Genomic DNA, 27,943 nt, shown 5'->3' on the forward strand with positions numbered 1-27,943 from the left:
TGGGCTGAAAAACCTCTTCCTAGCTAATTTATCTATTATGGGCTGCCTCCCCATAGTAGCATAATATTTGTAGGCATGAATATATAATGAGTCGGAGGTAATAGGCTTGACATTGTCTGTGCAGGATTTCGACTCTTGTTGATAGAAGAGCATTGCCATGTGCTGAAAACCATGTTGTGACCAAGATGGGCCCAGGATGGCATAAAGCCTCCATTCATGGAGGTCCCAGGGACTTATTGCTGTCCGGTTCTAAGTCGGCTTAAGCACTTTGGTGAAGACTTGAGTGGACATGTGATCCCCGTCCTGCACTGGTATCCGGGATCATTGCATTTACTGAGGCGAAAATAATTTCAATGATTTAAAGAACATGAAATTTAGAACTTGGAATGTCACGGCGTTAAGAAACGACCATCGAATTGAAATTTTGACTGACGAATTCGGATGATTTGAACTCGCTTCATTAGGAGTTTCAGAAACTCATATTCCAGGGGTAGGAAGCATCAAATTAGGTGATATAGAATTTGTTTACTCAGGCAGGAATGATGGGGTACATAGACAGGGAGTAGGGCTCATGATGAATAAGGAAGCTGCTAAGTCTTGTTTAGGCTGGGAAGGTATTAATAATAGAATACTAATTGCTCATTTTATGACTAAGAAGTTTAGGGTGTCCATTACAGTAGTATACGCCCCTGTAGGACTGACTGATGGAGATACTAGTGACTCAGATGAATTCTAACGCACAGGTCGGTAGTAATAGGGATAGATGGTATCCTAGCCTAGGTAAATTTGGTGTAGGAAAAGAAAACAGTAATGGCTACAGACTTTTGCAATTTTGTAGGTATAAAAATCTAGTTATAACCAATACGGTGTTTGGTCATAAAATGGCTCATAAGTTAACAGGGTATTCACGTAATGGTAAGACAACAAACCTTATTGATTATGTTATAGTAAACCGAAGACTGGCAGGATCAATACAAGATACTAGGGTACATAGGAGTGCTGTTATTGATGTTAAAAGTAAAGATCAAAATCTGGTAGTGTCAAGGATTAATTTAAAGCTCAAATTTCGGAAGGGTAACTACTCCCGGGAAGTTATGATGTTGGTAGACTCCAGGATGAGAATTTGAGAGAAACTTTCCAGGAACAGTTGAATACTAAACTTCAGAGTATAAAATTTGATAATGTAGAAGATGGTTAGAATTATCTTAGAAAAATAATTTGTGAAGTTACTGAACGTATCGTAGGGAAGAAAGCTAGGAATACATCTAAGGATATTAGTGAAAAAGCTTTATGTTTAATAGAAAAGAGAAGGGGCTTGTACAAGAATTATCTGAGCGATAGATCATATGAAAACAAAAGGAATGTAAAGAGAGTGGAGAAAGCATTAAAATATGAACTAAGGAGGTGTGAAGTGGAGGCCATGGATGAAATTGCCGAGGATCTGGAAGATGCAGCTAGACGGCATAATAGTAAAATATTGTACTGGCATGTTAACAAATAGAGGGAGTAGTCAATCCGGACTTCGCCCAGTGAAAGATAGGAATGGGGCCGCAATTCGAGATAAGGAAAAAACTAAAGAGAGATGGGCCAAACATTTTGAGACTTTGCTCAAATATAGAGTTGCAGGAAAAGATATAAAGTAAAATGAAAAAGTTTGTGATACCTTGGATGTGAAGGAAGATTTGTTTTGTGAGGAGGAATTAGTGACAGTAATAAAAGGATTGAAAAATAATAAGGCTCCAGGTGCTGATAGGGTGATAAATGAGTTTTTTTTTAAATATGGTGGCTCTGAGGTTAGAAATAAGTTGCTGAAGATTACGAATATGATTTTTGAAACAGGGGAATTACCTAACCATTTTAGGAAAACCTTAATCAAGCCACATTATAAGAAAGGTGATAAGAGTGAGTGTGGTAATTATAGAGGCATTAGTCTGGTCTCTGTAGGTAGTAAATTACTTAGTAATATGATACTTTTTAGACTGAGAGATGCCGTAGACAAAGTTTTAAGACAGGAACAGTGCAGTTTTGAAAAGGTAGAGGATGTGTCAACCAAATTTTCACTCTTAGGCTTATAATTGAGAAGTGTCTGAGTTTTCAAACACCTTTGGTCCTCAGTTTTATAGATTATGAGGAAGCGTTCGACTCTGTTGATAGAAGAGCTTTAGTAAAGGTTTTATCTTTGTATGGTATACCAGACAAATACATTAAAGTGATTAGTGCTTTGTATGAAAATAAGACTGCTGCGGTTAAGGTAGGAAATGAGGTTAACAGCTGGTTTTGTATTAAATCAGGAGTAAGCAGGGTTGTGTTCTATCCCCCTTTATATGGATTATTTTGATGGAATTTGTATTAAGGAGCACAGGAAAGGCAATGGGAGACCACAGAATCAAATGGGGAGGAAAGTCTCCTGGACTTAGATTATGCTGATGATTTAAGCCTCCTAGATGAAAGTGTGAGCAAAATGAATGAAGTTTTAGAAGTTTTGCGAGTTCAGGGTGCTAGAATAGGTTTGAAAATTAATGTTAAGAAAACTAAGTTACTAAAGCTATGAATAAGTGAAGATGAAAAGGTAACTTTGGGTAATGAAAAGATTGATCAGGTGGGCAGCTTCACTTACCTTGCTAGTATTATTAGTAAAAATGGTGGTAGCAGTGAAGATGTTAAAAGTAGAATAACAAAGGCTCAGGGTGTTTTTTCATAGTTGAAAAAAGTTTGGAAGAATAGGAAGATAAGTCTGCAAACCAAGATTAGAATATTAGAAGCTACAGTGATGACAGTGGTCAAATATGGCTCTGAAGCATGGACGCTCTGAAAAGCAGATGAAGATTTGCTAGATGTTTTCCAGAGAAATTTCTTAAGGATTGTTCTGGGTACCCGGCTGACGGACTGTATTTCAAACAATAGGCTTTACGAAAAAATGTGGTTCAATACCGCTCTCTAGGGCTATAATTAGACCCCGGCGCCGCGCCGGCGGATCGTCCGCACGCCGCCCCCGCGCGGCCCGGTCGTACGCCGCCGAAGAGTCGTAACGCCGTCAGCGTGCCGCAGGCACGCCGCCGCCAACAGAGACGGCGGCGTTCGGTCGACTTTAAATTAATTTTGCGGCGATTCTTTATTGCGTCAACAGCAAAGTCGGAGCTTTTCCTTCACGTGTGGTTTAGTATTTCAATTTTCTTGATTAGAAATCAAGCAGGGCTTGCACTATCCCCGAATTTTTGGGTATGTCCCCGAAAATCAAAGCGTCACCCCGAAAAAAAATTTGGTTCCCCGAATCCCCGAAAATCACGGTGCCACCCCAAGCGATTTATCACCAGTGACTTTCCCTGCCAAATATTACTTTGCATGCCATAATTCTTCACTGCTCTCTTGTTCATTAATTTTCGTCTCTTTTGTTACTTTGCATAAAAACCAGACAGATGCAATATCCAATTGCAAATATCGCAATATACACAGCTCTTCATATGTTGACAAAAAACAGTATCGTCTTTATGAAATGAGTTTAAATCATTTCGAATGTAGTTTCCCAATCGTTATTTCTAACATCGTTCGTAGTAAAGAATTTTATTTTCAAGTTGAATAGAATTACAGAACGCATTCATTACTATACAGCTTCAGCCTTCAGTTGGATTTTGAAATTGACAGCCGACAGATTGTTTCTACAGCTGAATTGTAAGTTTGCAGATTCTTTTTTTTTTTGCTGTTTTTGGATAAGATTTTCTTAATGTTTAATACTCAATTGTTGAACTCCTGATAGAAAATACAATCTTCTTTCTGAAACTTTTTACCCCCTCCCCCCCCCAAAAAAAAACCTATTGAGACAATATTTAGCTATAGACTAAGCAATGTACAAGATTGGGGAATTAAAGATTGAACCGGAATTTATCCCAAAAATATGATTAATAAATAAATTGTAGATTTTTCCATACAGGGGGGGGGATAGGGGGCTATCATTTTTAAATGATAATACCTCATTTTTGTTTATTGAAAGCAGGGATGCCAAAAAGAAATTTTTTTTTTTCATTTAAAGTGGAGACAGAAGAAAATTATATCAAATTCCCTGGGAAACCATTGAAATATTTTGATAGACCCAGGAACCCCCATTAAGACTTGTTCATTGTCTTGGGTATTTTGCGCTTCTCATAGGCTACTGGCCTAATTTGGCTTTTGTGTGTGCTCCCTTTTAATTAGATTCTTTGGATGTTATTGAACGCCACGGCAAATCTATGACTCAGTTTTCCAACAATTTGAGGTATATCTGAATAATTTCGACCTGTTTTCTGTTGTCTTTGTACCCCTTTACTCATACCCTCAATTTTTTTCAAGGAACACTAAGCTGTTTAACGTTATTTTGCGTGTTTGTTTGAACCATATAGTGACCTAGTTAATTATTAAGTAACTTATTTTTCTAATGAAAGGGTATTACATTTAAATGATAATATCTCGAATTTTTTTTTATTGAGAGCAGGGATCCCAATTTTTTTTTTAATTTAAAGCAGAGACGGCATTTTATTAAGGTGGTATCCAGGGGGGGGGTAGTGAGCTATCATATTTAAATGATAATAGGCTACCTCGATTTTTTTTTAAAGCAGGGGTGCCAATAAGTTTTTTTTTTTAAGCAGAGACGGTATCCTATCTAGATAGTATCCATAGGGGGGGGGGGCATAGGGAAATATTATATTGAATTGATAGTACCATTATTATTTTTAATTGAAAGCAGGGGTGCCCAAAATTTTAAAATTTTGTACCAAATAACAAGATTTTCATGATTTATACTTGATGGGAAAGGGACATATGTGTCCAAACCGTTTTTTTTTTCTTATTGATGAAACGGGTTTAATTTGAAAACATTCATTCATAAGTACCAGGCACAGTCAAACTACAACGAATTGGTGTGATGAAAGTGATATCGGCATCCCCACTTAACGTTGCGCTCGAGTGACCACGGCGCCCTTGGTCCAGTGCCCAAGTTACATTCACAGGCCTGGTCATAATGAAAGCTTTCAATTTGGGAGGTTCAATGAGGAGTCTTTGACAGTCTTTTGGCCTCAAGGTAAAAGATGTTACAACGCTCTTACGTATCTACAGTGGTTTAAAAAATTCGACCACCCCATAAATGATTAACAAATATGTGCGCAAATATAACAAATGTAACATTTTGGATACTATAACACTTTATTCAAAGCTTTGAAGAAAAGCAAAAAAGGCTAAATACCCTTAACTACGCTTGAAAGTTATTTTAAAAAGAAACTCTTTGGAGATTTCCATGGAAATGACCATAGCAGAAGCTTTGAGCCTGGGTGGGAATCAAAGAGCAGTCTTACAGTATTTTGACCACAGGTGACTTATTGTTGCGACTTTCTTAAATTTGGTAATTTTTGTGAGCATTTGGAAATCAAAGCTTAAACTCAATAACTGCTACTAAGTGTCCTAACATTTTGCTTGGATTAAAAGTGACGAACTAGGATGAAAATCTCAACATCTTCCTGGAGCTACTTCAATCTGCATATTATTTCATTTAATTACATTTAAAACGGATGAGCTTTTCATTTTTTACCAGAAAATAGCTGGCATTTAATTTTTCTTCATACCGAATAAACTATTAAGTGTTTTTTGTTTCATTGTAATTGAAGTGTTCTCATGTGAAGTGCTCATCATGTATTTTTCAATTTGATAAATTTACTCCTTTTAGATGCAGTTTATAATTTGACTGATATTAGGTATTTATCAATTTTTATTTTGGAATAAATTCCCAAAAAAAAAAACGAATAATATCCAAAAGAGCAGCCAAAAGCAATAAAAAAAAGCAGCAGTTCAGCCTTAGCCTACATGACATGTATTCTATAAAGAAGCCAAAAAACTTTAAAATGCATTTTTTTTTAGATTGTAATTAAAAACCAGTTACAAGAAGTCCTTTTAAGAATCCAAAAGAGCCAAAAAAAACAGTCAATATCAAAGTCGCCAATTTCAACTTTTTTAAAGGTGACAAAATAGAAATTGTCAAAGGGCATTTTGAAAAAATTAAGCTTCTAAGTTCAAAGTTATATTCTAAGCTTTTAACCAGATAACTGACAAATTTTGTGATAAACTATTTGAAGTTTTGTATGCAGTAATGCTCGATGAAAAAACTACTAATTTTAATAATTATTTATGTTAAGAATACATGGCTAATAGATACTTCAACTACTCATATTATGCAAGGGTTCTGAAACGTCACAGCCATTTCGTTTCTACCAGATTGCTACTTCTCTTGATGAATAACGAAGAAGACCAGTTTCCAGCCAGCGACTTGTGAATTTTTGAACTCATGAATAGGCTCGAATCTGTTGTAAATTTAAGCTGTGATTTGAGAAAGACTGATGAAAACATTAATGTTTGCGGTCAACATTGATCGCGCCGGCGGCGCGGCACCGACACCTTACCGGCGGCGCGGCGTGCTGTTTTTGGCCCCACTGCCACCGGTCTTCCCTCATCGGCGCGGCACCGGGGTCTAGCTATAATGAAAGAAAGGTTGAGGTGGCTAGGGCACATTGTGTGGATGAAGGATGACAGATTGCCAAAAATTGTTCTTTTTGGCCAACTGTCTAGGGCTAAACGAAAAGCAGGTTGTCCTCGTCTGGGGTGGGAGGACGTCATAACGAGAGATTTAAAGGAAATTGAAACTTCGTGGGCTGGTGTAAAAAGGGATGCTTTGAATAGATTGGGGTGGAGGAGGAGCATGCGTAGCTGTGTTGGCCTCAGGCAGCATGGTGCTGCGGTGAGTTATTAGTAGTATTAGCAGCAGTAATGAGCTTCCTTTTAGAGTTGTGGATGTGTGCCATCCAGCCCAACAGACTTATTTGGATTAAGCTTTTTAAGCCAAGATTCAGTTTAAAAACTTGTGATAGTTGTTTGTCAACAAAGTATTACGTTACAAGTACTGGATTATCTTCCTCCCTCTTTTGTTTTTGTTAACTGTAGAAAGTTCATATTAGTTTAGGACACAAAATTTTTGAACAATATGTTTTACTAATTGGTTTTATGTTTTATTCACCATTTTTGTTTCATAGATTTCTTGTTTAAAAATTTTTCAAAATTTGTCTTACTGTCTTCGGTTGTTTCTCTCTTGTTTTCTTTTACTTTAACATGTGAAGCGAATTCGGCTCTATTAGAGCTTTTCTTATAAATAGTATCTTATCTCTTATCTAACCACACAAAATCAAAACTTTCAGGTTTGGACACTAGATTGAAGTTGAGACCAAACTGTTTATGCTACAGTTAGAAGGCTGTAGCAGCCCTTCTTCAGCTGCAGCAACCTTCTAACTGCAGCAAAAACAGTTTTGATATGAAAAGTTGCCTTTTCGAACTACTTAGGTGAAAGAAATGAAAATATTACATTTTAGAAAATCCTTTAATGCCCTACAAAACAAATTAAATCCTTGAAAGCTGAGTAGCATGTTCAGCTTTTAAAGAATGAGATAAGATATAATTGTCTATTTGACATAAACGCCATCTAACAGCTTTTCAATTATAAAAAGCCAATTTGAGCTTGTTTGCAATTAAGAGAATTGGTGAAAGAAAAAAAAATAAATAAATAAAGACTATTGAGTTTCAGACCAGCTACTTGTATGCAGCTTTGCCAGTGTTTCTTTGTGGATGATCTTGGACATGAACAAGCACTGCAGAATTAATATTCTTTCCTGCTATTACTGTCTACTTTCTTAAAAGTAAATTTATTTATAGGAGATATTATATTACATACCATCAACAGGATTTCCAGAGGGAAACAACCTCCTGTCCCCCAGCCTGGGCACCGTTTATGCTTATTTGGTTTTCACTTGCATATACATAAATATTTTCAGGGCAAACTATCATTTTATAGCTACCATTTAAGTTAAATAGCTGGATTTTTGTTATCAGTTAATGGCTGAGTGATATAAGTAACATTACACTTTGGATTGACACGACACTAATACAAAATTAACAAAAATTATGCCTAATTTAGAGCTGAAATACCCCACTCTTTCCCAGGTAGACCCATTACGTTATTTTAATTAAGGATTAGCTTCTTTTTTTAAGTTTAACTTGGATTAAAGAAAGAAATGTAACCGCAATTTTCTCTGGTAAAAATGCAAAACAGCAGCTACAGCTCAAAATCAGATCCCAAAAGGAACATTAAAATCCCTACCTCCAACCCCCTCCCTACATGCACAAATTCAAAAATTATGCAAAAATTAAAAGTGTCTTTTGCATTGCTAATCCAGCAGAAGATTGTTGACTTTTTCCAAAGTTTGTTTCACCTTGACCTTTATTTATAAGGTACAAACTTGGATGGGGATGACTATGCAAAATTTCTTGATCTTCTTTACTGTTAGTATGTATAATTTCAGCCAATTTTTCAATTCAACTGTTATAAATTGGATGTAATTTATATTTTCCTTCATCTCTATTTATACTAACCTCATTCTATATAAATTTTTTTAGCTTCTACAAAACTATGTAACAGCCAAATAACAATTATGTTTGTTTGATCAAGCATTATTTTATGGTGCATAAGGTCAAATAGTGAAACAGCAAACAATTACAAAAATCATTTCAAGTTTACAAACCAGTTTTTCCATCAATTCAGAGGTTTACCAATGGGGTAAAAATCTAACCCTACCAAAAAATTATGTAGATTATTTAGCACCATTAATTTTAGCTTCATATTTTTTTTTCAAACCATAAATCTTAGGAAATATAAATGGATGGTAACTTTATTCTTTGGAATTCTGCGGAATTCAAATAGAAGGCTTTCTGGAATCTAGATAACTTGAGGTGCGATGAATTCTTTTTTACAATTGAAATGGAAATGGAAATAAGCTGCAATTTTGAGATATGTTGCTTCACAAAGATAATAATCAATTAGCTTTTTCAAAATATCAGAAAAAGCCTTCAAGTCAAATCATCCTATTCAAGTTAAAAGGGGAGTAATTATTTCTTTAATTGATAGGGTAGTAAAAGTAACATCAGCAAGATATCATAGAAAGCGCGCTAGCGCTGCCTAAAAAAAGAATGATGTGGGCACAATGTGTTTTTGGTTTTTTTCTCCATACCCGGGCACTTTGTATCAAAGGAGTTGTCGTAGAAACTTCGAAAAGGGCTCATTCAATTGGAAATTGGAGTGGCTCGTGCCCTTTTTAATAGTCGAAAGTGATTGGAGGGCAACTAGCCCCCTCCCAAGCCAACCATTCCACCAAACACATCCAATCAAAATTTTGAGATAGCCATTATGTTCAGTGTAGTTGATTTCCCGATAGAAAATATCTTTTTGAGGAGGACACTCCCCCACAACCCTTGGGGCAAGGGTTTTAAGTTATGCCCTGAGGGCATATAAGATCAATGTTGACACAATGTACAGATTTTTTGTTTTTTTTAAGCAGGGCACTTCATATAGAAGGGGTTGTTGTAGAGACTTCAAAAGGGGTTCATTCGATTGGAAATCGAGAGTTCTAGTGCTCTTTTTAACAGTCGAAAATGATTGGAGGGCAACTAGCCCCCCCCCCCTCACGCCAATCATTCCCCAAACACATCCAATCGAAATTGTGAGATAGCCATTTTGTTCCGCGTAGTTGATTTCCAGATAGAAAATGTGTTTTTGAGGAGGACACTCCCCCACTTCCCTCAGGGAAAGGGTTTCAAGTTATGCCCTGGGGGCATATAAGATTTTTATAGAAGACGATGTCTTAGAAACTTCAAAACAGGCTCATTTGATTGGAAATTCCAAGGGTTAGTGCTCTTTTTAATAGTCGAAAGTGATTGGAGGGCAACTAGCCCCCCCCCCCATGCCCATCATTCTCCCAAACACATCCAATCAAAATATTCAGATAGCCATTTTGTTCAGCATAGTTGATTTCCAGATAGAAAATATGTTTTTGAGGAGGACACTCACCCACAACCCTCAGGGCAAGGGTTTTAAGTTATGCCCTGGGGGCATATAAGGTTTATACTGAAGGTGTTATCATAGAAACTTCAAAACAGGCTCATTCGATTGGAAATTCAAAGGGCTAGTGCCCTTTTTAATAGTCAAAAGTGATTGGAGGGCAACTAGCCCCCCCACGCCCATCATTACCCCTCACATATCCAATCAAAATTTTGAGATAGCCATTTTGTTTAGCGTAGTTGATTTCAAGATAGAATATGTGTTTTTGAGGAGGAGACTCCCCCACAACCCTCAGGGCAAGGGGTTTAAGTTATGCCCTGGGGGAATATAAGGTTTTTACAGAAGGCGTTGTCGTAGAAACTGCAAAAAAAGCTCATTCAATTGGAAATTCAAAGGGCTAGTGCCCTTTTTAATAGTCGAAAGGGATTGGAGGGCAACTAGCCCCCCCCCCCACCGATATTTCCCCCAAACACATCAAATCAAAATTGTGAGATAGCCATTTTGTTCAACGTATTTGAATTCCAGATAGATAGTAGGTTTTGATGATGAAACTCCCCCACAACCCTAAGAATAGGTGTTTTAAGCTGAGTCCTTGGAGTAGAAAAGGTCCATAATGAAAGTTTTGTCATAGAAACCTCAAAACATTGTAGTTCAATCTGACATTCAAAAGGCTAGTGCCGTTATTAATAGTCAAAAGTGATTGGAGGGCAACTAGCCCCCCACCCCCCCTTACGCCAAACATTCCCCAAAAACACATCCAATCAAAATTGTGAGACAGCCATTTTGTTCAGCGTAGGCTAGTTGATTTCCAGATAGAAAATATGTTTTTGAGGAGGACACTCCCCCGCAACCATCAGGGCAAAGGTTTTAAGTTATGCCCTGGGGCATATAAGGTTTTTATAGAAGGTGTTGTCGTAGAAACTTCAAAACAGGCTCAATCGATTGGAAATTCAAAGGGCTAGTGCCCTTTTTAAAAGTTGAAAGTGATGGGAGGAAAACTAGCCCCCTCCCCAACGCCCATCATTCCCCCAAACACATCCAATCAGAAATTTGAGATAATCATTTTGTTCAGCATAGGCTAGTTGATTTCCAGATAGAAAATATGTTTTTTAGGAGGACACTCCCCCCCAACCCTCAGGGCAAGGGTTTTAAATTATGTCCAAGGGGCAAATAAGGCTTTTTATAAGAAGACGTTGTTGTAGAAACTTCCCTTCTTATTAGTCGAAAGTTATTGGAGGGGAACTAGCCCCTCCCCCACACTCATCATTCCCCCAAACACATCCAATCAAAATTGTGAGATAGCCATTTTGTTCAGCGTAGTTGATTTCCAGATAGAAAATATGTTTTTGAGGAGGACACTCCCCAACATCCCTCAGGGCAAGGGTTTTAAGTTATGTCCTGGGGTGTATAAAGTTTTTATAGAAGGCGTTTTTCATAGAAACTTCAAAAGGGGCTCATTTGATTGGAAATTCAAAGGGTTAGTGCCCTTTTTAATAGTTGAGTGATTGGAGGGTAACTAGCCCCCCCCCCACGTCCATCATTCACCCAAACAAATCCAATCAAAATAACCGAGGCAAACTCAAAACGAGCAGAAATCGACATAAGTTGGCCGCAAAACCCCTATGCCTTCCCAAGGCCAGAACAAAATTTGCACTTTACTGAAAAAATATAAATGTTTTTACTTTTATAACTTTACTCAATCAAATAATTTTAACATTTTGATTACTAAGTATCAGTATATGTATATTAAACTGATGATGCACATTCATTTATATTTTTTCAGTAAAGTGCAAATTATGTTCTGGCCTTGGGAAGGTATAGGGGGTTTGAGGCCAACTTACGTTAATTTCTGCTCGTTTTGAGTTTGACTCGGTTATTTATTTTAATTTCTGTTCGTTTTGGGTTTCATTTATTTATCAATGCTGATTTGTGGTAGTTTTGAGCTTGGTAGATTATTTGATTTAATTTTTTCTCATTTTTTGTTTAAGGGAGTTCTTTACTTTTCTTTGAAAAATTTATTTTGTGGAAAGTTTTTTTTAATTAATATAGATAAGGAACTAGTTTTCCATTAAATAACTGATTTTGGAATGGGCATCCCAAAAGGATGAAATCTGAAACATCCACAAAAAAAAAAGAAAATTAAGCAAACTGAATGCTGTAGAAGAAACTGAAATTGGAAGAAAAACATTTTTTACTTCTTGTTCCTGGTGTTTCTTACAAACACTGTATGACCATATGGCAGCGTGACTGTAGATACTGTAGACAGTATGGCCGTTTCCTATCTCACCCATCATACAAACCTGGACTAAAGGGCTGGGTACACATAGCTGATTTTGGGAACCGATTTCAGCATCAGTGGACAAATGATAGCGGTAAGAAAAATTGGTTGAAAGAAAAATTTATTGTGCAAGATTTTTAGAACAAAAATCATAAACACAAATAGTAAACTGGAGTTTATTAATAGTTGCATAAATGATCTCAGCTTAATTCTCAGTTTAGTTCTCAGCTCAGTAGCAGGGTCTTTCACCACAGACATCTTTGGCTGACTGTTCATTTGTATCCCTATTTTTTGTGATGATCATGATGAAAATCAGCACTGATTTGTAAATCAGCACCAAAAACCAGAAAATTTTTCAAGGTCAAATCAATGCTGATTTCTTTTAAAATCAGCACTGACTTGGAAATCAGTTCCCGAAATCAGCTACGTGTGCCCAGCCCTTAAGATGCAAGAGCTCTGGAGAACAATTAAACGACTATAAACATAAGCAACATTTGATTTTTTTCATGGGTAGACAAGTCAGATTTTTCTTGAGCATGAAACTTGGCTTCAATGTTGTAACACTAAATTTTAAAAGGATCTAATTTTAAATTAATTTATTCCAATACATATATGAAAATCAATAATTAGTAGTGCAATGTGATTATTAGATGTGTTTAGGAATTACAAGTAGGTTTCAAAGTCTCGAGTTGGTTTCAAAGGCATTTTGGGAAAGTTTCTGCCAAAATACATGTTCCAGGGTAATTGGACTGCTGATGGTAGATCAAGTAAGAGGAGTTGTTTGCATGCGCCAATATACAAGTAATTAGCCTTTTTCAAGTCACACACAAACTACAATCTGAGAAAATAAATATCACAAAATGAAAATAACAAAAAGAAAAGAAAAATGATAAACCATCACAGCTATTCCACCAGTTATTAGAAGAAAAACAAAGAAACTTTTCCTATATCAAATTTTGAACAACATTTCTATGGCCCAAAAAAGAGCATAAATGAGGAAAAATTAAATGAAAATCAAAATTAAAAGGATAAAAAAATAATAGATATTAAAGGGAAAATTTTTCCTTACCAATAAAAAAAACAATAAGAAAAAGTTTTGACGGTCCATGGCACATTACTGCTATTTAAAACCACAGACTATTGTGAAATCTAATAGATAATCCAGGGCTGTATCCAGGATTTTTGTTCAGGGGGGGGTTTTAGCAATTTTTGACTTTTTTTGGGGGGGGGGGGTACTAATTTTTGACTCAGTTTTTGACTAATTTTACTGATTTTTACCTAGGTTTTACTAGATTTTCGAGTTGGTCAAAAATTTCGGGGGGGGGGGGGGTTCAAACCAGGTAACCCCCCCTGGATACGGCCTTGAGATAATATGTACTAAAACTGTTAGGTTTTCCCTTTGTGGTAAAACAGTTTGCAGCAAATTTCAAATAATCCTGCCACTTTGTGGATCCCTCTTCATTATGAAATTCTAGCTATTTCCCTGTTGCATTATTGATTAGAATGCACTAGAAATTTCCTTATTTTCACAAATTTAATCAACCCCCTGCCCCCTTTTTTATAAGTCCTACATAAGCCAATCATTTAAGGTCATACCTGTGAGATGGGACAGTTGCAAACCACTTTGCCAGCCCACCAAGTTTCTTTCTGCTTTTGCAATTACAAATAATACAAATTTGCACCATTTTTAAGTGACTGACAAATATACACTGGCCTGCTAATGCCAGAGTGAATGGGAGGAGCTGTTTGTATGCACACAGAATGAAGTGCCAAAAATTATCAGCCTAGATCTTACTGTTATATTATCTATATACAGTGCATACAAATTAACAACAGAATTAATTGGAAGAATTCAGAATTGAAATTGGAAGAACAACATTTTTTACTTCTTGTTCCATACAAATTAACAACAGAATAAATATATTATATATATATATATGTATATATATATATATATATATATATATATATATATATATATATATATATATATATATATATATATATATATATATATATATATATATATGAATGTCCAAAATTCCGTTTTTTTTTCTCCTCAAATTTAGTCAGTGTTGCCAGTCAACTTTTTCAATTTCATGCAAAGTTTTATAGTGACAGGTTAGGTTAGATTAGGTTTATAGCCCATTTCTGAGATTTACAACCCAATTTAACCTAACCAAACACAAACTAACCTAACTTTTACCATCAAAGACTACATAAGGCTGAAAAAGCTGATTTGTAAAGCTAATTGAATCAAACCAGAGAGAAAGGAAGTTGGACATTAACTGGTGAATGTCAACATTCATGAGATTTTGGACATTCATATCTGAATTTCCAAAAACCATTAACTTTTGATGGAGAAGTTGCAGAACATTTACTTGATCTTTCACATCATAATATAATGTTGGAACCAACAGTAATAATTGATAATTGTGTTGGTTTATTACAAACTTTTAGAAAAATTAAAGAAATTCAAAATTGTGCAAAAGTGATTTAAAATAGGCTAAATCAAGAGGATGGGGAACATATATGAAATGTCATTTATAGTAGTTTTAATCAAGAACAGGCTAAAACCATGGGCTATATACTCATATTATTAAGGAAAATCAATAAATTTTGCTTAATCACCCCTATACAATTCATGAACCTTATAAACTTGAAAAGCAGAAAGTACAACAATACAAAAGATTCAATCAATTTTTCTAACATATCTTGACCTGATTGAATTTAACTATTTTAACCTAAGGATACCTAAGAATTTTAACTAAAAGACTGTTTCTATTTTATTAGATTATAATATAAAGATAGCAGTCATCTTTGCTTTTATATTTTATTTTGAACTCAACCTATTCCTAGGGTTGGTGGTACCTGGGGCAAAATTAATTAGGTATAGGTCTAGATTAGGGGCTATTGAGGAGGAAACATGTTAAGAAAATAATTATTACTTTATAATATGCAGAATAATTGCAGCTAGCATATTCTACATGCAGCCTTACTATACTTTACCCCTGACCCCCCCCCCCCCTAATGTGCAAATAGATAGCCCAAATTATACATTTCCAATGCATTCCACCACACATCACTGTTGTCCAAGTTGACTCAATTATGGGTACATGGGTTGAAACAAGAGAGATGCATTGGGAGAATACATAGAAAATTTTCAATTTTGGCTATAGGCTATATTTACACATATATAGGGGGAAGGGGTAAAGTATAGCAAGGCTGAGTGCAAAATGTGTTAGCTATAATTATTTTGCATATTATGAAATGAGAATTGTTTTCTTAGCATGGTTTCTTCTCATTAGCTCCTACTCTAGACCTATACCATTAATTATGCTGCCCCCTTCCCAACTTAAACATAAATAATATAAAAACTGCAGAAGCCTTAGCTGCAGTGTTCCCCTTGCTGAGGCGCCTGAAGCAGCTTGCCACAGTCACACACACCCCCTTCCCCTCCTGGATGGCCCTGCTATTATATTTGGAAAAATTTGGTAGTCAAATTGTACTAGCCTACTCTTTTGATACTCCTCTGGAAGAGCTCAGAGATAAGACTGTTACCTTAATTAGAATTGAGTAAAAAAAAAAAAAAAAAATACACACCAACAAAAGTAGCACATATTGTAATGAACTCAAAATATCAGGGGACAAGAAGTGGTTCAACGACCATTGCATACCTTAGGCAAGTCAACTCACTATTATCATTTAAGCTAAATGGGTAGATCCAAGAATAGGGTTAATCCTATTGCTACCCAGTAATGAATCCAGGGCCAAAAACATACCTTGGGAAGGTATTGCCAAGCTTTTATGTTAACCCTCTTCTGATTTTTAAGTCTTAGAAATTTACCTACTTGACAGGTAGGCAGATTTCCTACCTGTCAAGTAGGCCTATTGAAATTTAGACAAAACAACATTTTTCCTTAATTTTCAGGTATCAGTTTCTTTTTCTCTGGCTTTAGTTTTGAAAATGCAATTCCTGTTATTTGGGTACAATTTTAAGCCATACAATGTTGTTTTTTTCAAAATTTAGGAGATGTATTTGCATATCTTTAAAACCTTATAAATTGGGATTGAGCAGTTGTGAAGCTGAAAATAATTTTGTTTTACTTCATTTTAGAAGAAGATTGATTTGGCAAGCTTTAACTTTTATAAAAAAAAAATTAAAGGTCAAGACCCTTTAGAGGGAGAAGGAGTTGAGGTAAGTACTTCAAAATACTTTCCCAGGACATGCTTTGGTAAAATTCTACTTTAGCTACATTTGGATATCTTGTAAAGGGGTTAGGTCAGGAAAATGAAACTTTCAGGGATGGTTCTACAGGCTAAACTATGTCCTGGAAAGGTGTTTTGAAGTACCTACTTCCACTCCTCTCTCTAGAGAGTCCTGAAATTTGCCTACAAGGCAGGTCTATACCTATTGAAATTTTGACAAAACACCATTTTACCTTAATTTTCAGGCGTCAGTTTTTTTTCTCTGGCTTTAGTTCTGAAAATGGAATTCCTGTTATTTTGATACAATTTTAAGCCATATTAATGTTTTTTTTCAGAATTTATGAAATGTATTGGCATATCTTTAAAACCTTGTAAATTGGGATACCACCAGATGGCTAATTTGACAGTGTATATATATATATATATATATATATATATATATATATATATATATATATATATATATATATATATATATATATATATATATATATATATATATATATATATATATATATATATATATAACATAGTAACATAGTAAGAAAACAATTTTTACTCCATGATATGCAGAATAATCCTAATTAACACATTTTGCAGGGTGATATCCTTTATCTTCACTTCTTTCCTTGTTTTTCTAATTTTTCTAAGAAATTCATGAATTTCTTAGGACCTATATATTCACAGAATATATACCCCCACCCCCCTAATGCACAAATATATACCTAGAATTGCATCCTTAATCCAAATATAACATCGAATTGTATCACAAATGAACTTTACTCCTATATTAGCCATATGGTGGAAGTCCTTATAAATTGGGATTAAGCAAAGTTGTGATGCTGAAAATAATTTTGTTGTACTTCATTTAAGCAGAATATCTATTTTGCAAGGTTTCACTTTTATAACATACAGATTTTTAAAGGTCAGGGTCCTCTAGAGAGAGGAGTGGAGGTAGGTGCTTCAAAATATCTTCCTGGGACATGCTTTAGCCTATAGATCCATCCCTGAAAGTTTCATTTTCCCAACCTAACCCCTTTCCCAGACAGCCAAAAGTAGCTAAAGTAGAATTTTGCCAGGTAAATTTTTTGTAGTTCATATTATTGACTTACAAATAAAGTAAACATAAAACTTGATGCCTTTTTTTATGCTCTTTCCAAATATATTAATCATATTTGTCACAAATGAATTTTACCCACACCCCAATATATACCAATTCAGGGTATATATTTGCATATTAGGAGGGTGGGTGGGGGCAAATTTTATTTCTGATGTAAATGAGAGGTAAGTTTAAACTTTACCCCACCCCACCCCTAATATGCAAATATATACCCTAAATTGGTATATATAGGGGTGGGGGTAAAATTCATTTGAGGCAAAAGTAATTATTATATTTGGAAAGAGCATAAAAAAAGCATCAAGCAGTATGTTTGCTTTATTTGTAAGTCAAAAACATGAACAACATAAAATTTACCTTTTACGCATACTTTAGTGTGTAGACCCATCCCTGAAAGTTTCATTTTCCTAGCCTAGCCCCTTTCCAAGGTAGTGAAAAGTAGCTAAATTAGAATTTTACCCAATTTTGAATATTGAGGTAAGTTTGTTTCTTAGCTATCTGAACAATCTGTTAATATAAACATTACCAAAAAAGTATTTTCAGCTTCACAACTTTGCTCAATCCCAATTTATGAGGTTTGGCATACCTGCATAAATTTAGGAAAAAAAACTATTGATATGGCTTACAATTTGGTAAATTTGCAGGTGGCATAATAATTTAGCTAGGATGAAAGTGAATACTTCATTTGCCTTTTCTTATGCTCTTTCATAATTCAATAATCACTTCTGTCACAAATTGCATCTTGAGTCCTTAAAGGGGCCCCAAAGGTATTTCATGTTTGTAATCATACAAAGAAGTTATGAACAGTAGCTAAGTTATTGAAAAGTTGTTAAAACCATATCACTAGTTTATAAATGAGTTTTTCATGAGTAGTAGGCCTAGCCTATTTTTCAAGAATACTTCTTTATAACAATTCAAACCTCATTTATTGGGCAACACAAATATAAACTGTTTTCCTACCATTTCAAGTTTTCCAAATGCTTTTGACAAAGATAGCACTGAATTTTTCAATTCAAAACTTTGCTGTTGACAATTCAGGGTGTATAGGCTATTTGAACATTAAGGGGGTGAGGGGTGGGTAAATTTAATGGTAACTTTGTAGTGGACAATATAATTTAGCTAGGATGAAAGTGAAAACATTATCTGATGCTTTTTATATGCTCATAATTCAAATAAAATACTTTCAGGGCCCTTTTAAGGGCTCAAGATGCAATTTGCAACAGAAACAATTATTGAAATGTGAAAGAGCATAAAAAAGGCATCAATGATGTATTCACTTTCATTGTAGCTAAATTATTGTGCCACCTGCAAATTTACTTAAAATTCTACTCAAATAACAGGAGTTGCATTTTCAAGACTAAAACCAGAGAAAAAGAAAACTTAAAATTAAGGTAGGCTTACCATGTTGTTTTGTCAAAATTGAAATAGGTAGCCTAGCCTAAAGACCTGTCAAGTAGGTAAATTTTAAGACGTAGAAATCAGAAGAAAATTAACATAGTGGCTGGACAATACTTTCCCAGAGTATATTTTTGACCTTGGATTCATTACTGAAAGTTGCATTTCCCTAACCCCTGTACAAGACAGCAAAAAGTAGCTTGTCTATATTTTACTGGTATTTCTTGAAAGCCTTGTTGTAAGGGCTCCTCTGAACTTATCTTGTGTTGAGTAGCTCCTAGGCCTTTCAGAAACACATAGCCTAGGCTACTTTAGACTATCCAATGGCTATTTCCCAATGCTTACCCTTTTCCTATGGCCTCTTTCACCATCCAAACTTTGCAGGAATGGCAAGTGCAATGTTTCCTCCATCATTTTTAAACTTAAGGCATGAAACTTGATCCAAAGTTACATGCAATTTTCCTTATTTTTCATTAATGTACCGGTCACTTCTGAAACAAGGCTAACACGTGCATTTTCGTCATTTCTTCCACAATGAGCAAGACAATAGATGGCAGTTTGTACGAGTGCCAATGCACATTTTAAGCCCTTTTGAATTAACATTACATAGTGGATGAAGATTAGGGCTCGAGTCGTTCTATATTAATGTAACATCGTTCTGTATTAATGAAATGTCATCGAGCATCCCTTATTCGACTTTTCTACTTGATATTAAATTATCTGGGTGTAATCTGTAAAAGATACAAACAAATACTTATCCAGCAACTTGCCAAATGAAACGCTCTTATAAGTGGCTTGGCGAATCTCAACATAAATATCAATCACGTGCAATTGTTGTCTCCATTTGTTCTTTGCATATATTCCAAATATTTTTCCTTTTTTAAAAAGATTGAATTTTCTTTTTGTATTGGACGTGATTTATTTTTAGTAGACCCTAGTCCCTTTGTTAAAACAACAGTTAATGTCATAAGTTCGTTGCGCTTTCGAGGGAGAAGAGGCTAGTTGTATCTTTGTATAAAAGGACTGGAAAAGGGACTTTTTGGGGGAAATGATGGGCGTGAGGAAGAGGCTGGCTGCCCTCCAATCACTTTTGACAGTGAAAACGGCAACAGAACTTGCAATTTCCAATTGAATGAGCCCCTTTCGAGGTTTTTACGACAACTCCTTCTATACAAAGTGCCCTGGTCTAAACAAAACAAATTAATAATACTAATAATAACATATTGTGCCCACATCACTCTTTACTGAGGCAGCGCAATTGCACTACCTGTGATCTTTTGAGTATTTTGTGAACAAATGGCTATCTCAAAATTTCTATCAGATGCATTTCGGGAAAATACAACGTGGGGGGGGGGGGAATAGCTCCCGTCTGATCATTTTTCACTACTAAAAAGGCACTAGAACTTATGATTACCAATCCGATAAGTCCCTTTTAAAGTTTCTATGACAACTTCTTCTACACGAAGTGCCCTGGTCTAGAAACAAAAAATAATAATAATACATTGTGCCCATATCGCTCTTTACTTAGGTTGTGCTATTGCGCTGCCTATGATTACTGTTTTTTAACACAGAAGTTCTGACGCCTTTCTCCTCAGACCATGACCAAAAAAAGACCTACTTCATATACTTACTTTTTGTTGAAAAGTAACTGTACATTATAACTTTAAATTGCAAAATGGGTTTTCAATTCGTGTAACCTTTACGATTGCAAAATTATAAGCCATATTTCGTATTTTATTTGATTCTTATGCTAATTGCAGGATAAGATGGGAGAAATCCTCAGAGTCATTGTTCTCTTTCCTTTGCAGGCCTTAGGAGAGAGAGGTTGGCTAAAAAAAAATAGGAAAATTAACCAAGGCCTCAGAAGATAGGAAAAAAAACCACTACTATTGTTATTGAACTATCCGTTCTTGCATACCTTGGCTCATCAATAATCCTCTTCTCTTATTCAACAAGGATTTTTTGGCACATATTGTTGGTTAAAACGAACAACAATAAGACGAGCTTTTTTTTCAGTTTGAGTTATGAGAAAAAAAAGCTGGTAATTATAAAGCAGCTGCTGTAACTTAATTTCTTGCATCCGTCTTCACTTCGCCCCATCTTTCCCTATAAGTTAAGAAAACCTTCCCCTTTCTATATGTTTTGAACTTGAAAAACAAAGACCAGTTAGACGATGAATGTTTTCTTTTCCTAAAACTACTAAGTAAATAAAAACTCTCTGCCAGAAAGGCTAATCGGCTGTGCAGCGTAGTTATGGACTTATGGGGGCCGCTTTATAACTATAAAGAAGTTTTAAAGAATGTTGTAACTTCTCTGAGGTTTTAAAGAAAGTCAGTCACGACATTGAAAACAAAAATATAAATTACAGTGAAATCAAATCTTGAACTGCTGAGCATTCAGCAAATAATTTCATTATATATCAAATATTCAGTTTCAATTTATTAGTTCATTCTAAGGACTCTTCGAGACACATACAGTTTTCAAACAAATTATATTACAAATATTTCTTTTTGTGCTTCTTACAACATTGAAAATAGAAATAAAATTACAGTGAAATAAAATTTTGAACTGATGAGTTTTCAGCAATTAATGTCATTATATATTAAATGTTATGCATAATTTTATTAGTTCTTGCCAGAACTGTTCAAGACATATATATTTTTCTGTAAAGCGCATATGACGAAGTAGACTTTAGACTTTTACAGTTAGGGAAGGAAGCAGTAGACAAACTCTTGTTTGTATTAATTTTTGTTTGCTCCAAGCTCGATTTTCATATTCAATTTAAGTTTTACTCGTTTTAAGATTTATTTATTCATTTATATTAGTTCCTGTTGTATGTTTCTTTGCTATGATTGTTTATTTAATATCTGTTTGTTTTAGGTTTCATTTATTATTTAATATTAATTTCTGATCCTTTTGAGTTTGAATTATTACAGAAATTTATTTCTTCCGACCTGAAGTTTAATATTGCCTTTACTTTTCTTTGAAAGACTTTTTTATGGAAAGTTTTTTTTTTAATTAATTTCTGCTCGTTTTTGATTGCCGGGTATTTAGTTAACTGTAACCTATATTAAAGAGTGAAGAAATTTACATTATTTATCTTTTTCCCAAAAAAGTACCTTTGGGGGAAAAACGATAATTTTTTATTACTTTTCTTTGAAAAACTTTTTTTTCGGAATGTTTTTTTTTCAAATTAATGTCTGTTCCTTTTTCATTGCCAAAGTTTTGATTTTGGTTAATATAATGAATTTTACTCCAGTTTTTCATATCTTTAGCGTTAGAATTAAAGAACCTAATTCTAATTTAATAGTTCTAATTTATGGCTTTTTATTTATTTCCATACTACTTTAACATTCCCTGAAAGTTCCAACTAACTGCCATCAGCCGTTCCTGGGACATTTCATATACGCCTTTTTAATAACCTAGATACACATAATATCTTTTGATTGAAAATTCCGACCCTTAGCTACTTCTAAGATATTTTCAGATATATCTTAGAAGTAGCTATATAGAAGTAGATATATCTTAGAAGCTGCTGATAACTTGGATGCATATAGTGGGTTTTCATTAAATTTAAAATCCCCTTAAGCATTCTCTGAAGGTTCAAGCACTTCTCAACATTCCCAGGAAGTTTCAAATTAATTTCCCTTAGCTGTTTCTGAGATATTGTTGATGCACCCTCTTGACAATCAGTAGGCACATGATGTGTTTTGATTTTTTACAACATCCCTAACATTCTTTGAAAGCAGTCACAAGTAAATGTAGTACCAGTTGAAGCAGTCACAGTCGCAAATTGTCGCAGTTGTAAGTAGTCGCTATTGCAATCGCAACATAATTTGCACTTTACTGAAAAAATATAAATGTTTTTACTTTTATAACGTAATAATAATTAACTAAGTTAATAAATAATATTAAGATTATGATTAATAAATATCCGTATATGTGTATTAAACTGACAATGCACATTCATTTGTATTTTTTTCAGGAAAGTGCAAATTATGTTCTGACCTTGGGGGAGCATAGGGGTTTTGAGCCCTTCTCATGTTAATTCCTGCTTGTTTAGAGTTTGACTCGGTTATTTATTGTAATTTCTGTTCGTTTTGGGTTTCATTTATTTATCGATGCTGATTTCTGGTAGTTTCACGCTTGATAGATTATTTAATTTAATTTTTACTCATTTTTCGTTTAATGGAGTTCTTTACTTTTCTTTGAAAAACTTATTTTATGGGAATTTTTTAATTAATTTCTGTTCGTTTTATATTGACATAGTCTTTTCAGGGAAAAAGAAAATAATACTTTACATCTTTTCGTTTTTTTAAGTCTTTATAGTTTGGCCTGCTATTTGTATACTGGAGAAAATTTTTCAGCAATTTTTAACAACATACACCTTTTTAAATATCTGGACACAAATAGTAGTATTTAATTTAGTTTCATACCTCCTCTAGTTGACTTGAAATAGAAAACTTGATACGATTCGCAAAAAAACCTGTGATAGCTTTCTTTGATAGCTTGGATACACTTACGCTATTTTGATTTGATTAAATTTTAAGAGCAGACGTAGCCCCGAAAGTTTGAACATAATACCCTCAGTCGTTCTTGGGATACGGCGGAGATGAATTATTGGGAATTAGCATTAACACAGTGCATTTTGATTTAATCTTAAGGCAACTTTTAGTTTTTAAACATGGGCAAATGGCAGGGTGGGGGTGGGCGGGGGATTAGTTCCCCTCCAATCACTTTCAACTATTAAATAGGGTATTTCAATTGAATGAGCTCTTTTTGAAGTTTCTACGACAAGTCCTTCGATTCGAAGTGCCCTGGTCTAAAAAAAAACAACAACAACAAACAAATAATAATACATTGTACCCACACCGATCTTTACTATAAAAATGTCAAGCCTTCCAATCACTTTCGACTATTAAAAAGGGCACTAGTCCTTTCAATTTCCAATCGAATGAGCCCTTTTTTAGTTTCTGCAACGACATTTTCTCTCTTATATACCCAAAGGGCTTAAATTACAACACTTACCCTAGGGATTTTGAGGGGGTTGTCATCTTTAAAGACCTAATATCCGGAACTTTAAACTATGTCAAACAAAATGGATATCTCAAAATTTTGATTGGATCTGTTTGGGGAAATGGTGGGCATGAGAGGCGTGTTAGTTGCTCTCCAATCGCTTTGAACTATTAAAAAAGGCACTAGCCCTTTCAATTTCCAATCGAATGAGCCCTTTTGAAGTTTTTATGACAACGCTTTCTGTAAAAACCTTATATGTCCCCAGGGCCTAACTTACAACCCTTGCCCTGAGGGCCTGGGGGGGGAGGGGTTGTCATCCTCAAAGACCTTATTTACAGAACTTTCAACTACGTTGAACAAAATTGCTATCTCAAAATTTTGACTAAATGTGCTCGTGAAAAAGGTGGGCGTGAGAGGGGGATTAACTGCTTTCTAATTATTTTCGAATATTAAAAAGGGCACTAGCCCTTTCAATTTCCAATTGAATGAACCCTTTTTGAAGTCTCTACGACAACGCTTTCTATGAAAACCTTGTATGCCCCCATGGTGCAACTTACAACCCTTGCCCTGAGGGCTGTGAGGGGGTTGTCATCCTCAAAGGCCTAATTTCCAGTACTTTCAACTACGTGGAACAAAATGGCTATCTCAAAATTTTGATTGGATATTTTTGGGAAATGGTGGGCGTAAAACGGGGGTTAGTTGCCCTCCAATCACTTTCGACTAATAAAAAGGGCACTAGCCCTCTCAATTTCCAACTTAATGAGCCCTTTTTGAAGTTTCTACGACAGCGCTTTTTATAAAAACCTAATATGCTTCTAGGGCAAAACATACAACCCTTGCTCTGAGGGCTTTGGGGGGAGTGTCATCCTCAAAGACATAGTTTCCGGACCTTTCAACTACGTTGAACAAAATGACTTGACTTACTTGACTTAAGGCTCCTGCCACGTTGGCGGTGGCGTAGAGAGCGTCACAACTCTTCTCCTCCAGGCTGACCGGTCTACTTCTATTAATGGGGCCTCTTCGACAGCGATGTTAGCTATCTCAAGGAATTACCACCTTGTCTGAGGTCTGCTCCTCGGGCGAGACCAGCCATTAGCTTTAGCGTCAAAATCGTAGACTATTCGGGCTGGGGTTGTCGTCGGCATACGCAGGAGGTGTCCGAACCATCTGAGAGTACGGTGCGCTATTTGGATGGAGAATGGCCCATGGGAGGTAAGTGCTAACAACTTTTAGTTGCTTACAAAATCGTCCCATCGAAGTCCCTGAATCCGACGGAGCTGTTTCGTCTGGCAGACGTCTATCATGCTGAGGATTGTTGATTTGAGAGGCCAGGTTTCCGCTGCATAGCGGAGAACCGAGTCTACGGATGTGTTATAAATTCGCATCTTCGTGCGCCAAGATATATGCTGCATTCTCCAGAGATTGTTGAGCCTTCCGACGATAGACGAGGCTTTTGTAACTCGGCTTCACGGCTCTTCCTCTATTGAGCCGTCCTTAGACAGCACGGGGCCAAGATAAGTGAAGTTCTTTACAACTTCAACAGGATTTCCGCAAACAATTATGTTCTCAGGGGGCGAGACTCGGCTTGGGGGCTCAATTGCCATTATCTTCGTCTTAAGCAAGTTTATTTTCAACCCCACTTTTGTTGCCTCTTCCTGTAGGACTTCCAAAGCGTCAGTCAACTGGTCGATCGAGTCAACAACGAGACCAAGATCATCTGCGAAGTCAGCGTCTGTCAGAACGCGATCTCTAAACTGCAGACCAAAGGGCAGGCGATTTGTTGTTCGTGTCAGGTGACATGGACACGAGTATCACGCAATTGAACAGTTTCAGGGTAGCAGCACATTCTTGTCGTACACCGGTTTTGTTGCCAAATGTCGTGCTCCGTTTGCTGTTGACTTGGACGCAACCCACGGTCTCTTCGTAAAGCTTTTCAAACAACTTGCAGTATTTGTCTGGTAGACCAGTTGATCGAAGTATCAGCCAGAGCGAGTTGCAATCCACCGAGTCAAACGCAGCCTTGAAGTCCACAAAGGCTACATATGCTTTCCTCCTGAATTCCTTCGTCTTCTCAATTAACTGGCGCATGGTAACGATGTGTTTGACAGTGGATATCCCAGGCATAAACCCCGCCTGCTGGACTCTCCTCTTTCTTCTGAGGATACTCGTGCATCTATCCAGCAGGGTCATAGCAAAGAGCTTTCCAGGCACTGAAAGTAGCGTTATGCCTCAGTAGTTCGAACTGATGCTTTTGCTCCCCTTTCTATTCCATAAGGGTAGTGTTATACATGCTCGCCTGTTCTTCGGGGTCCATTCTGTGCACCAAACCGCTTAAAAAAGCAAGTGAAGTCAAAGTAGCATCACTAGTCCGGCATACTTAAAAAACTAAGATAATATTTCAAATATACCTGCCCCGTTGTTATTCTTCAAACAACAACAAAGAACAACATTTTTTCTCAAAGTCACCTGATCAAAATTTTGAGATAGCCATTTTGCTCAGAATAGTCGAAAATTTTGTTCAGAATTAAGTCTATGAGGATGACTTAATCCCTCACAGTTCCCGGGGGAAGGGCTGCAAGTTGTGAACTTTACCTGTTTTTGACATATAGTACTGGTTATTAGGAAGTATACAGAATTTTCAGGGGGATTTTTTCTAGTGTGTGAGGGGGGGGGGGTTGGGGGGAGAGGGTTACGTGGAAGGTCTATTCATGGAGGAATTTTTCATAGGGGAAGGAAATTTTCCATGAAGGAGGTACCGGGTTTCCCAGTATTATTTAAAAAACGAGAAAAAATTAAATAATAAAGACAAGTTTTTTTTAACTGAAAGTAAGAACCAGCATTGAAAATTAAAACTAAAAGAGATTATTACGTATGTTGGGGGGGTCGCCGCCTTGTCAATACCTCGCTCTTTACGCTAAAGTTTTTTTTAGTACTTTCAAAAGAGCTATTTATTATAATTAAACCCTTTTTGATTAAAAGGTCATTCTTAAAGAATTTCAAAAAAATTGGAACTTTAGCGTAAAGAGCAAGGTATTGACGAGGGGGTAAACCCCCTCATATACGTAATAATTTCTGTTCGTTTTAAGGTTTAATTTTGCTCCCTACTTTCAGTTGGAAAAACTTGTTTTTTTTATTTATTTAATGACTCTTAAGAAGGGAACTAGGACTTTCAATTACAAATCAATTGAGCCTCCTCCAAAGTTTATACAGCCACCCTTTCATAAGACCTTATAAACTTTCGGGACATAACTTACAATGCTTGCCTCTGGGCTCTGGGGCTTTTGTCAACCCTGGAGGCATTGTTATATGATCTTTGGACAATCTTCAATAAAATGGCTGTCTCAAAATTTCGATTGGATACATTTGGGGAAAATAGTGTATGGGGGGGGGCTAGTTACCCTCCGATCGCTCTTGACTCATAAAAAGGTGGCTAAAATTTTAATTTCCAATCAAATGAATCTCATCCAAAGCTATACGACCAACCCTTTCATAAGAACCTTATGTGCCCCTGGGGCATAACTAAAGTAGTAAGGCATCTAGTACCACTGAATACACATGTACTTACACAAGCCTGAGGCATGGATATGCGTGTAGTTTAACCGGTACATTGACTTACCACGGGTCAGTCACCTATTACTATGAACGGTACTTGCCTTACCATACGGGTTTTCTAATGTGACACTCATTTTTTTGGGGTCAATCGGTTAGAGAGAGCAGCGGTTAGTCCATATGGTAACTTGATTAGTTGGTTTATTAAAAAACTTGGCAAGGTATAATGTACTCAAGCAAAAACCCTATAAAATGTCCATACACTACATTCCAATTTTCATTATGTTTTAACACATTGTTTATAGTACACTACATATTTTTAACTTTGAAAACAATGGATTCGTCAATTTTCAATGTGAGTACACTTTCATTCTTTATTTCCCCCCCCCCCCCCAAAAAAAAAACTTTTACTAGTAAATTCAAATTTCAGGGGGGGGGGCTTAGCCCCTGACAAAGAACCACAAACAAGCGCTAGTATAGT

At 35.8% G+C, this 27,943-nt stretch overlaps 1 protein-coding gene across 2 annotated transcripts in view; it reads right to left on the bottom strand.

The window, feature by feature from the left end:
• LOC148949065 (uncharacterized) overlaps positions 1–19,410 on the bottom strand; it is a 79,340-nt gene extending 59,930 nt beyond the window's left edge. For both annotated transcript variants that reach the window (XM_089093129.1, XM_089093128.1), the window contains exon 1: positions 19,243–19,410. In XM_089093129.1, coding sequence (XP_088949255.1) covers positions 19,243–19,311 — 69 coding nt within the window. In that variant the 5' untranslated portion in view covers positions 19,312–19,410. The remainder of the gene's footprint in view (positions 1–19,242) is intronic.
• Between the last annotated feature and the right edge of the window lie 8,533 nt (positions 19,411–27,943).

This window comes from Artemia sp. Qi Xiang Cuo, chromosome 8 (genome assembly GCF_049724085.1).
Source record: "Artemia sp. Qi Xiang Cuo chromosome 8, ASM4972408v1, whole genome shotgun sequence".
Taxonomy (NCBI): Eukaryota; Metazoa; Arthropoda; class Branchiopoda; order Anostraca; family Artemiidae; genus Artemia; species Artemia sp. Qi Xiang Cuo.